We start from the raw sequence: 12,583 nt of genomic DNA on the forward strand, positions 1-12,583 counted from the left end.
TCTTCGATCTAGACCTGTGGTTCCCAACTTGTGGGCTGAGACCCCTTGGAAATCAAATGACTCTTTCACCTTCATCTAAGACCATCCTGGGGGGGAGTGGGAGGGAAATGGGAGGAGGGAAGGAGGTGAAAAATTTTAATAAATAAATAATAATAAATAAATAAAGACCATCCTGCATATCAGATATTTACATTACGGTTCATAGCTCTAGCAAACTTGCAGTTATGCAGTAGCAACGAAAATAATTTTATGGTTGGGGGTCGCCACATGTGGAACTTTATTACAGGGTCTCAGCCCCCATGTTCACAGTGTACAGCTCACAACTGTTCACTACAATGCGAAAGCTGTTCACATTCATCAGAAACCACACTGGAGGTGAATGCAACGGCAGATGTACACAATCCTATAGTCAAGAGGCTGAGGCAGGATTACCAGTTCAAAGCTAGCCTGGGCTACAGTGCAAAACTTTAGTCACAAACAACAAAAACAAACAAACAAACAAAAAAAAAACCCCACAATTTGGATCTTGGATTTTGATCTTTCCTGAGCTAATAATATAAAAATGCAGTATTGTCTTCTGAGGTGAAGCAGTAGCAGGGAGTGACCCGCAGCTTCCCATCAGCCAACCATGAGGGTAAACAACGGACAGTCTATAGTTGTGAGGCTCTTCTGAGAGTGGCACAGCCTTGTAGACTAGCTGTGATCACTCATTTGCCACCCTCACAAGCTCCTCTTCACACTCCCTGGCAGAGGGAAGGGCAGCAGCTGTTTTTCCTTCCTGTCCCCTCCGGACCCACATCCCAGCTGTGAGTGCACAGGTGGAAAGCTGGCTAGAAGTGGACTCTGGTGGCACAGATTTGTAAGTCGCCATGCACACAAGGGTAAGGATCTGTAATCACTAAGCTGCCCAACTCACAATGCTCCTGTAAGGAACCCAAGTAGTTCAACCCTTCACCAACTGCACTTCAAATGGAATGGTTTCTTTGGTCTGCCGGTGTTTACTGCACATGTCCCCAAGAAAGTACGCAACGTTGCTAAAGCTATAATGCCTGACAGGTTTTTAGGCTTGGGGTCACACCATGCCATCCAGAGTGAGGAAGACCCGGAAACTCAGGGGCCACTCAGCCACTGTCTCATTGGGAAGCAGCAAGCAGCCAGGAGGCCAGAGCCATGCTGGAGGCATGTATCCCCACAGGGCCAGCTTCCACAAGCACCATCCCAGGGACTTTGGGAGAGCTGGGATGAGGCATTACCACTTAAAGAGGAGCCAGCACTGCTGCCCAACTGTCACCCTGGATAAACTGTGGACACTGGTCAGCGAGCAGACACGGGTCAACACTGCAAAGAACAAGAAAGAGCTGCTCCCATCGTTCCTATGTGTAGTGAGGCTATTACAGAGGTCTGGGGAAGGAAGGCTCCCTGGGCAGCCTGTCCTCGTGAAGGTCAAAAAAATAAATAAAAGCAGAGAAGCAAGGAGGCTAGGGGGTTGGAGGTGCCTGTGTCCTGGCACATTTCCCATGTGTTCTAAGTGTAGGCTCTTTGGTGGCATTTCTCATTGCTATACACTCTTGTCTGTAAGTTGGGAACCTGCCTAACGGGTCCTGGGAAGATGTGAGTACTCTCTGCTGCCAACAGTCACGGTATGTGGTAGGTAGACATATCCATCTCTCACAATCTCAAACACTTCAGAATGTGTGTATACACAAAGTGGATTAGCTTCCACAAAGCAATTGCAGATTCATAGGCCCCTATATGCATACATGAGTCTTGATATCCAAAGCATTAATGATAACACTTTTAGTGCAGAATGTATCTCATAGAGAAAATAAATCCTGAAGACCAGGAAAAAAAATTAAAGTGTATTTTGAAGCAACAATAACTTGCAAAGGTTTCGCCAGACCATTGAGATTGTAGACTAAGGAGCACCTGTTGGAATAGTTAATCCCAATTGTTATCCTAGTTGGGATTTGTTTGTCATTTTGTTTGTTTGCTTGCTTTTTGGTCAAGCTTTTCTCAACAGACTGTGACCCAGGATATATAAGCCAAATAAACCCTTTCCTCCCCAAACTGCGTTTCATCACAGCTACAAGAATCCTCAGACAACTGTCAACCTGACAGAACTTAAATCACTTAGGAGACACAGTTCTGGGCATATCTGTGAGGACATCTCCAGAGAGGCTTAACTGGCATGGGAAGACAATCCTGAATACGGGCAGTACCATTCTATGGGCTTGGGGCCCCGACTGAATAAAGAAAAGAACGCAAGTCGAGAACAAGCGTTCATCTCTCTCCACGTCCCTGACTGCACTGAGGCAGGTAACCAACACATTTGTGCATGGACACTGTTCTTTTTCCTTTAGCAAGTTAACCAAATCAGAGAATATGTTTTCTAGTATAATTTGTGTCCTTAAAAATAGTATGTGGTCACTGGAAAAAGAAAAAAAAAGAAAAAAATAAATGTACACAAACACACACACACAAAGTATACTCAAAGATCATTTCTAATTTTTTTTCATTTTTGAGTCAGTGTCTCATACTGTCCAGAACAGCCTCAGCTTACTAAGTAGCTGAGAATGAGCCTGAACTAACCTCCCACAGGCTGGTATTACAGGTGTGTGCCACCACATCTAGCTTAGAGCTCATTATTATTAAAACTTGGGGGAATATCTTCTTGACATCTGACAATATTACATATACAAATTTACTAGCACAATTTCATATGTGGCTAAACACTGTATATACTACCTTTCCTTCTTTTGGATTTTTTTTTAAATCTGTGTGTGTGTGTGTGTGTGTGTGTGTGTGTGTGTGTGTGTGACAGAGAGAGAGAGAGAGAGAGTGAGTTGTGTGTGTAAGTTTATAGATACTATATGGATGTAGGAACCTACAAAAGCCAGAGGGCAATGAATCCCATGGGGCTGAAGTTACAGAGAGTGTGAGCACCTAATGTGGGTGCTGGGAACTGAACCTGGGTCCCCTGAAAGAACAGTAAGTGTTCTTAACCACTGAGCCATCTTCTCAGCCCAATGCTACTTTATCTTTTTGGTGCTCATTTTGCCAGGAGCATTTTTTCGTATCAGTAAATACATATATCACTTTGATAACTAATGGTTGTGTTCTATGCTCATAAACCCTCAGGAATATTTGAATTGTTCTAAGTTCTTTGTGTTATAAATAACCCTTTTGTTACAATTTGAATGTGTTCATTTCCTCTAAAATGCACGTGCTAGAAACTTAATCCACAGCAAAACAATGGTAAAAGGTGAGCTCTTTGGGGAACATTTGGATCCTGATGGTTCCACCCTTCTGAATAGATCAATAGTCCTCTAAAATGGGCCTGAAGGAATGGATACCTGTCCTGCTTTTCTGCAGGACACCCTTCAGCAGCAGCCGGTCCCTGACCCTGGATGAGGTATGCAGAATATAAGAGAATGGATCTCTGTTCTTTATGAATCATCCAATCTCAAGTGTTTCACTGCAGGAGCACAACACAGACTAAACCAGCCCTGAAGAACAAGCTCGTGGGGCTGAGTGGGCTCAGCGGTTAAAGGCTGGAGAGAGGGCTCAGTGGTTAAAGGCTGGAGAGAGGGCTCAGTGGTTAAAGGCTGGAGAGAGGGCTCAACGGTTAAGGGCATTTACTGTTCTTGCAGAAGATCTAGGTTCAGTTTCCAGCACCCATGTGGTGGCTCACAACTCTCTTTAACTCCAATTCCATGGGTTCTGCCACCCTCCTTACGCACCACACACACACAGTGCACGCACATACACACCAGCAAAATACTCATCCGGATAAAAACAGAAATAATTAAATCTTTAAAAAACAAAGCCTTAAATAATTACAATCTTGAAAAAATATCAGAGGTGGTTTATTAAGAAAAGCAGCAATGATAAAGAACAAATAAAACAAACCTTAAACTCTTTGCTAACCTTAGCTGCCTTGAACCAACTAACAAATACAGATAATGCCTACCCTATGAAAAACAAGCATTTAACAATAATAGGGTTTCTTAATAGTAAGGTTTCTGTTCCTTTCTTTTTAAATAAAAACTCAGCTTCACAAGGCAACACAGTCAGCAGAATGAAATGTGTATGTCCTGTGGACAAATGAGGAAGTGAAAGTCCCAAGTCTCCCCCAGCTGAGTAAAGAAAGAGGCCTATATATACCCCAAGAGTGTGGCCACGGAAAGGAGACTCAGTTCAGGCGTCTGTATTTCCTCTGCTTCAGTCTAGACCCCACAATACACACCTAGGCCTGGGGGCTGGAACGCCACCACATGTGAGAAAGGGGCTGCATCTTTAGAAACTTTAAACACCTCTCAGCTCCTCAGAGTGCTTCTCCGCGTTAGCTAGTGTGAGGATTTACCAAGTTGTATCCACAAAGCAATCAATAAAACTGAAGCTAATCCACTGAAAAGTGAAGTCTTAATGCGTCTTGTGGAAGGAAGAACTTTGAGTTCTCCTCATTTCAGCTCCTTACAGAAATAAAAGTGAGTGAGTTTCTTGTGGTGAGGGATGATGAAGCACACAGCAAATGTCTTTCTCAGGAATGTGCTAAGACTCTGGGACAGTTGCTACCTCTAAGACACTGTGGGAAGACCTTGACTAATACATTGAAAACACATAGCTATATGTTGCATGTTAAACTAGACTGTACTTTGGTTTTGGGGAGAGGTAGAACTGCTAACCACATACACAAAAAAGGGGAGTGGGGAAGACGGAGAGAGAAGGAGGGGGTCCAGGAACGGCCTTTCTCGGGGGGGGGGGGCTTTTGGACACACTGACCCTTCACTTTCAGGTGGGGAGATCTTTTTTTTTTTTTTTTTTTTTTTGGTTTTTCGAGACAGGGTTTCTCTGTGGCTTTGGAGCCTGATCTGTAACTAGCTCTGTAGACCAGGCTGGTCTCGAACTCACAGAGATCCGCCTGCCTCTGCCTCTCAAGTGCTGGGATTAAAGGCGTGTGCCACCATCGCCCAGCAGGTGGGGAGATCTTCACAAGCCCCCTCTGGCCGAGTATAACACCCGCCATACAATTCTCACACAAACACTTCAGGTATTTTTATCTGATAATGTTTCAACCCTCAAAAGGGCTCTCATTTTAGGGGACTACAATGTAAACCCAACTAGCAGACATTCAAGGAAACGCTATGGTTCGAAACTCTTTATTGGGGGATTTTACAGCAACAAAATGACGGTCTTCTCTCCAGTTCAATATTTGAACTTGAACATACCACTTGATTTCCCTGGGCCTTTTTCAGTTTACAAAGACTAAGTGCCTGCCTGCTGTGAGGGCAAAGGAGATGGATTACACCGGAAAGGACAACACAAATGAGTTAGCAAATACTGGTCACGGAACTCCCACATGCCAGGTACAGAGGAGATCACAGTAAGAAAGAGTTCAACTACTGGTGTTCACCCATTCAGACTCCAGGGCATCGGGAAGTGCCGCGTGCCATCAGCACTACCAACAGCCGAGCCCTCTGCCGGATGAAACACACCTGGAAGGCCCTGGCAGCTTCTTCCACCAAGAAAAGGTTTTGGCTCAAGGAGCTGGTATCATTTGAATGTGAACTGTCCTCACAGGCTCAAATGTTTAAACGCTTGGTTCTCAGACAGTTTGTTAGGGAAAGCACTGGAAGCTTTGGGGAGGGGGAGTGGCTGCTAGAAGTGGGGAACCTAGCCACAGGCCTCTGAGGGTTACAGCCTGGCCTCATTTCCATTTTGAACAGTCTGTTTCCTGATCCTCCAAGATGCAAAAAGGCCTCCTCATGCCGCTACCACAATGGGCCAGCAGCCAATCGCAACACCGTGCCTTAACCTCCAAACCAGGGGCACCCAACCTGTTGACTTCTCAGGACCACACAGGTGAACAGCAGTCATGGCTCATGCATTCCCTACACAAACACTAACAATAGCTGGTGAGCAAAAGAAGGTCTACGTGTGACTTTCACACCCTCTGCCCGTGATGCACACGGGTCCTCACGCTACAACCCCGAGTGTGTAGCACTCCACTCGGATGGTCTCTAAGAATCACTGAGCAGCTGTGAAACGTGCAGTCGTGGGTCAAGAAAATGAACATACCAAAGCAATACAACTTCGTGGATTTTCTAAAATATATTTATATATAGGAAGAAAAGGTGACAACATAAAACTAACGGGGCCTTGGCGTCGTGTTTGTGAAACTAATTTGCCAGTAGCTGGTGGACGGAGGTAATGGTGCTTCTCTGTGGCTCGCTGGGGGTTTAGGTCCTAGCCTGACTCCAGCTGCTCACAAATGTGCCTGATGCAAAAAAGTGATGGCATGAATAGGTGTGAAGCAAAGCCAGCGATGTTTGTCTCTGGAAGACAGAGACCTCTGGAGGTCTAGTCGAAAGGCATCGACCTCTTTAAGGTGAATGCCAGGGTACAGCGCCAGTTGTCCCATCTGGAAATAGGCAGGTAATGTATTTATGGCAACTAAAATTGGAAACACGAACATTACTTTCCCAAAATTCTTGAAATGTGTTTTCAAGTTCTTATGTCACATACTGCTCGGCATCTCCCGGGTTGTGGTTTAGCTGGTATGCTGAAATGTGTGATAGTGTTTAAAGAGCCTGAATTTAAACTGCCACTTTTTTTATGGTTGTTGTTTTATATTTTTTCAAGGCAAGGTTTCTCTGTGGCTTGGGCTTAATGTGGGATTCCCCTCTGTATGCTGTGAATACCATTGGTTAATAAAGAAACTGTCTTGGGCCTGTGCAGGGAGTAGAGGTAAGGAGGAAAAACTAAGCTGAATGCTGGGAGACAGAAGGCAGAGTCAGAGAGAAGCCGTGGAGCCGCTGGAGACAGACGCCAGTTGCAATCTTGCCGGTAAGCCACAGCCATGTGGCAATATACAGATTAATAGAAATGGATTAAATTAATATGTAAGAGTTAGTCAATAAGAAGCTGGAGCTAATGGGCCAAACAGTGATTTAAATAATACAGTTATTGTGTGATTATTTCAGGGCTAAGTGGCCTTCTTCTTATATGGGCTTCCTGGAACTTGCTTTGTAGACCAGGCTGGCCTGGAACTCACAGAGATCCGCCTGCCTCTGCCTCCTGAGTGCAGTGAACTACTATAATTTTAGTTGCACTTAAAATGAGATGATGTGAAACACTGTGTTGATAAACTGGTTTTAATCTTGAAGACACATGTTTAATGATTTAAAGGAATGGTTAAATCCACAAAAAAAAAAAAAGAATAATGCTACATCTGTAAGCCAGTTTTCACTGTCAAATTTCTATACAAATTTTGATTTTGATATCAGAAAGGAGTTGATACATGTTGTAAATCATAAAATCTCCTCAACGCCTGACCTTGACTTAGCCTCTTACTTCCAAAAAGGTTACTGATGTAACCACAGTTAACATCAACATTTTTAAGGAATTCGTGCAACTGGTGAGGATTAAATTCCTTGGTCCTTAGTGAAATTCAGTCCTAATGAAGATTTTCGTGACGTTATTCAATCTTAATGGTGTGCACACATATTTTCTTGATGTATTGTGTGATACTTCATTTAGCACAAATTCTGTGCAGTGGCAACATCATCTTCTGTGAATTATACAAACCCCTCTCTTCTACCTACCATTATGAGTACCTCTGATAAAGGCCATAAATACAGTGACAAAGAAACGGCTTTGTTTTTTACTGCTTTATAGAAACCTCTTGATTTAGTTGTGCCTTTTAAGGGCACTAAAGAAGCCATGTCTTCAGTGACTTTAATTCATCACCAACATCACTAAAAGCAGAAAGCTAGGATGTACCTGCAGCTGAGCTGTTGCCTAGTACCAATGTAAGAAACTTAAAACTAGGGGCTCTTCTCTTCAACCTTCTTTCAGAGGATTTTACCAATTTCTCCACCTTACGTAGTTAGAGTCAGGCGAGACAAACTGACTTTAGAAATACCCCTTTTCTCAAAGCATAAAATGTTACACCTGCTACATTCTACATGCCTCACTTAATAAACTCGCCACCAGTAAATGGTTTTGATTTTTTGCTATTAAATATGCTGCCACATAACTAGCTTTTACAATAGGATCTGTCCAAATCGTAACTTTCAGAAACAATTTTGTTGAGAGCAGTCTTTTGTTCAGCTCCACTATTTTGTCCTTCCGACACAATGCCGATACACATCGGATCTGACAGCATGTATTACATATAATGACTTTTTAAATTACAGTCTTTGGGAAACTTACACCAATTCCTTACAAGCTAGGCAGACTCCCTTACTATTTACCTCAACAGAAAACTAGCCATCTGGCCATTTTGCATTGAACCATCTTCCACCATCCATAATTTTTCTTCTCTGGGGCTTCTCTTCTCCTCCCTCACTCCAGAAGTACATGAGTGTGTGAGTGTGTGTGCATGTGTGTGTGTGTGCGTGCATGTGGAAGCCAACGAATGACAGTATCTTCCTCAGTTGCTCTCCACCCTATTTCTTGAGACAGGGTCACTAGCTAGACCTTCTACTCACTGGCTGGCCCGGCTGGCCAACAAGCCCTAGAGACCTTATCCTCCTGCCTCCACATCCCCAGCACTGGGATTCGGGAACATGCTTCCATGCCCACCTGCTGTGGGCAAGGGGGGCTCAAATCCAGATCCTCATGGGACTTTACCAGCTAAGTCATCTCCTAGGCCCAGTTCTGCTTTCCTTTGAGACCCTGCATAAGACCCATGCTAGGATTAAAACACAGTAATGCATAAGGGACTACATTTACTTTCACCGTGAAAATTAACTGACAGGAAAGTAGAAAGCGGGGTGGGGCCCTTCTGGATCCCAGCTGCTAATGTAGTGCAATGGGAAGCCAACTGTAAAGCACGGTAGACAACACAGGAAACACAGCTGAGGTGTGGATGCAACCCTATCAAGTAAGAATACTACTCTATCTTCAAAACAGCATTAAACGCCTACCATCTGTGATGGTTGGTTTTGTTTTTTTTTTTTTTTTTTTTTTGGTTTTTCGAGACAGGGTTTCTCTGTGGTTTTGGAGCCTTTCCTGGAACTAGCTCTTGTAGACCAGGCTAGTCTCGAACTCACAGAGATCCGCCTGCCTCTGCCTCCCAAGTGCTGGGATTAAAGGCGTGCGCCACCACTGCCCGGCTTGCGATGGTTGTTAAAGCATTGCTGTGTCTCCCTCTTCAAGCCAGCACGAGCACATGTAAGGTCTGGTGCTATACTCTCTGTACTTGGAAGATAACACACCGGAAGACACATATGCATACAAGTAGAAAACATATACATACTTGTTCTGCATTACACTGCAACACAGCACTGTGACCACCAAAGTGCACACTATAGACCATGCAATATAGTTATCAAAGCAACAAAAAAGGCACGCGCGCGCACACACACACACACAAAGAAAAATCATATAATGTCTTAAGTAAGCTCCCAGTTTTGTGAAGATTAGCATTCATAGCTATCCTGGGCTACATGTCCCCTGCAGGCTAAGGACTGAACGCCTCTGCACTGTGAGTCAAAACAAACTTCACCTCCCCAAAGTTCATTCTGCCAAGAATTTCATCACAGCAAGAAAGAAGGTCGCTTTACTAAAGCTGAAAGTATTGTTAAAGCTACAGACTTAACCAGCTACTTCAAAACTAAATGTCTTAGTGCCTAAAACAAGACAATGCATCTAACCATACAGTTTCTTTTGGTTCAAGAAACATAACTACGTGCTGTGGAATCAGACAGTTTTAACTGGTTAATAAGAAAGGGAAGTTACTTCTGTCTACTTAAGCAATTCCTCACTGGCATCACGGTGCCACGAAAACAAAGGAGGAAACACAGTAGTCATTTTAAAGTTTGTTTTAATAGTTAATTCGACATGTTAGCTTCATGAATAACTAAGCAAATATCTTTCAATAAGAAAAGGGTATTGGAGGACCAGCCGCATCACAAACCTCACTTGCACACCGCACCAAGACTCACAGGGTGCCCACTCTGTCGCAGAAAGATGCCATTCTTCAGACCCGTGTGCTGCCCCAAGGCTGAAATTTACAACCCCTGGTGCCAAACTTCACAATGTATAAGTGTAGGATCGTCATGACTTACTCATGGAGGAGTTTTTATGTTAAGCACTACTGCTGTCTTGAAAACAAAAGCACTTCTTACCTTCACAAACTCCAGATAGTCCGTGTTGGTTCTTTCTCCACCAAGTCTAACAGGAACTAAGATAATAACAGCCTTGTCCCTGGCGTCCCCAGAGGTCACAGAGTCAGTCTGTTTATCGATTACATCAGAATTGTAAACTGGGAGAAACGTAATGAACATGTATGTATTACGCATTATAAAAGCAGCTGTATCAACACTCTTACTCTGGCCCCCCTCCTCCACTCACTGGTCATCTGGTGTCTGGTATCACCACCAAAGGACCAACAAGCTCCAAATGCCAAGTACATGGCCCCTAGAAATTCAACAGTAATAAAACACAAGTATTGATCTCCGTGAGCATATGCTCTATCAGGAAGACTAACAATAAAAAGGAGAAGCATAACTCAGAAAGTGTTTGACTTAATTAGATGCCAAATACAGGCCAGTGGGATGGCTAAGCAAGAAGGCGCTTTGAGCCAGGTGGTAGTGGCACATACCTTTAATCCCAGCACTTGGGAGGCAGAGGCAGGAGGATCTCTGTGAGTTCGAGGCCAGCCTGGTCTGCAGAGCTAGTTCCAGGACAGCCAGAGCTACAGAGAAACCCTGTCTCGAAAAACCAAAATTAAAAAAAAAGGAAGGTGCTTTGCCCCTAAGCCTGGCAACCAAAGCTCCACCCCCAGATCCCACATGATGGGAGGTGAGAGGCAATTCCTGCAAGTTGTCTTCTGACTTCCACATACTCACAGCTCACACATGGAATAAATAAATGCTTTAAGAAGTATGAAACACCACATACAAAACACTTTCCACTACGGGCCCTTGCTGGCTTGCCAGGTTTGTAGATATCTTTACGTTAAAACTGACATACATGTTCCTTACTTTTCTAAAACATTAATTTTACCCTCTTAATAGCTTTTCTGTAAAAATTTAATTTATCACATGGGTAGATTATTTTATTTCAGGAAGCTTAAGCCTCTATTTCTATTTCCAACAGAGTTTCAGGGCGACTACAGATACCGGCCATCCACAGAAGACCCCCGTGAGAGATGACTTATCGGCACACTCTAACACACTTCTAAAGGAAACTCAGAATTTTCTCTTCTCAGACGTGTGACCCTCCTGCCCTGGCCTCCCTGGGCCAAAATTATCAGCATGAGTCATCATAGCTGGCTTAACCTGGCTAACTAAAAAGAAATGTTTGTTAGATCAGGTGTGTTTGACGTACCCGCGGCACTGGCCGCAGGGGTGACGGAGTAGGCTGAAGTAGCATTATAAATTCAAGACCAGCTCAGGCTACACACAGTAAAAGCCTGTCTCGGTGGGGAAAAAAAGATAACAAAAGAATCATTTGAAATGCTCAAATTTCCTTGGCAAATATATTTCAATAAGTAACTCATGGCACTTACTCAGAAAAAAATAACTAAATTCCTGTTCCATGAAGGGTGCTATATAGGAACAAAAAATGAATTAGCCATGACTGCTATCTTCATAACCACTCACGATATAAACAGACCGGGCGGTGGTGGCGCACACCTTTAATCTCAGCACTCAGGAGGCAGAGGCAGGCGGATCTCTGTGAGTTCGAGACCAGCCTGGTCTACAAGAGCTAGTTCCAGGACAGGCACCCAAGCTACAGAGAAGTCCTGTCTTAAAAACAAACAAACAAACAAACAAAAAAGCATAAAATATAAGCCAGGAAGAGATGAGCAATGCACACACGAAGGGTGTGAGCCAACACAACACACAGCTAGAATTCCACACTTCGTACCTGTGCAGTCCTGCGCGACATAAACAGTTAGTCCTCGTAAGTCAGGGTGTCTCGCTTCTTCTACTGCTTTTCTAGGAAAATGATAAACATCCTTAAAATTCTAGCCAAAATTTCCTGATGGCACCTAAGGATTTAGTTTAAAAAGAAAAACAATCCGTTGCTTCCCAGCCCTTCCTATGTGATCTGTATGGCTGCTGTCAAAGCTACCATCTGAATGGGGCCAGAAATCGGCTGCGTTTTCCAAGGCGAACATCACACTAGACACTCTAATGAAGTTACAAACCATGCCTTCAGAACCTGTGCTATGAAACGTATCTCCCAGCCATATAAAGACTTCCTTCTTCATCAGCTCCCTGGCTACCCAAGGCTTTCTAAGCAGGGAGTCACATGTACTCAAGGTTTGCTTCACAGTCAGACATTCAGTACAAAGAACACATATTGCGCTGGTCCCCAATTACAACTATCCAAGTTTTTTTTTTCTTTTTTTTCTTTTTTTTAATATTTATTTATTTATTATGTATACAATATTCTGTCTGTTTGACTGAAGGCCAGAAGAGGGTGCCAGACCTCTTTACAGATGGTTGTGAGCCACCATGTGGTTGCTGGGAACCGAACTCAGGACCCCTGGAAGAGCAGGCAATGCTCTTAACCACTGCGCCATTTCTCCAACCCTTTTTTTTCTTCTTCTTTCTTTAAACAACAG

At 43.7% G+C, this 12,583-nt stretch overlaps 1 protein-coding gene across 6 annotated transcripts in view; it reads right to left on the minus strand.

Annotated features, from left to right (window-relative positions):
* Nucleotides 1-12,583, minus strand: part of Atg4c (autophagy related 4C cysteine peptidase) — a 70,715-nt gene that overhangs the window by 27,660 nt on the left and 30,472 nt on the right. For all 6 annotated transcript variants that reach the window (XM_057785552.1, XM_057785553.1, XM_057785549.1 and 3 more), the window contains 2 exons: nt 11,881-11,951; nt 10,134-10,270 (listed from right to left, as the gene is read on the minus strand). In XM_057785552.1, the coding sequence (XP_057641535.1) occupies nt 10,134-10,270; nt 11,881-11,951 (208 nt within the window). The remainder of the gene's footprint in view (nt 1-10,133; nt 10,271-11,880; nt 11,952-12,583) is intronic.

This window comes from Chionomys nivalis, chromosome 11 (assembly GCF_950005125.1).
Source record: "Chionomys nivalis chromosome 11, mChiNiv1.1, whole genome shotgun sequence".
Lineage (NCBI taxonomy): Eukaryota > Metazoa > Chordata > Mammalia > Rodentia > Cricetidae > Chionomys > Chionomys nivalis.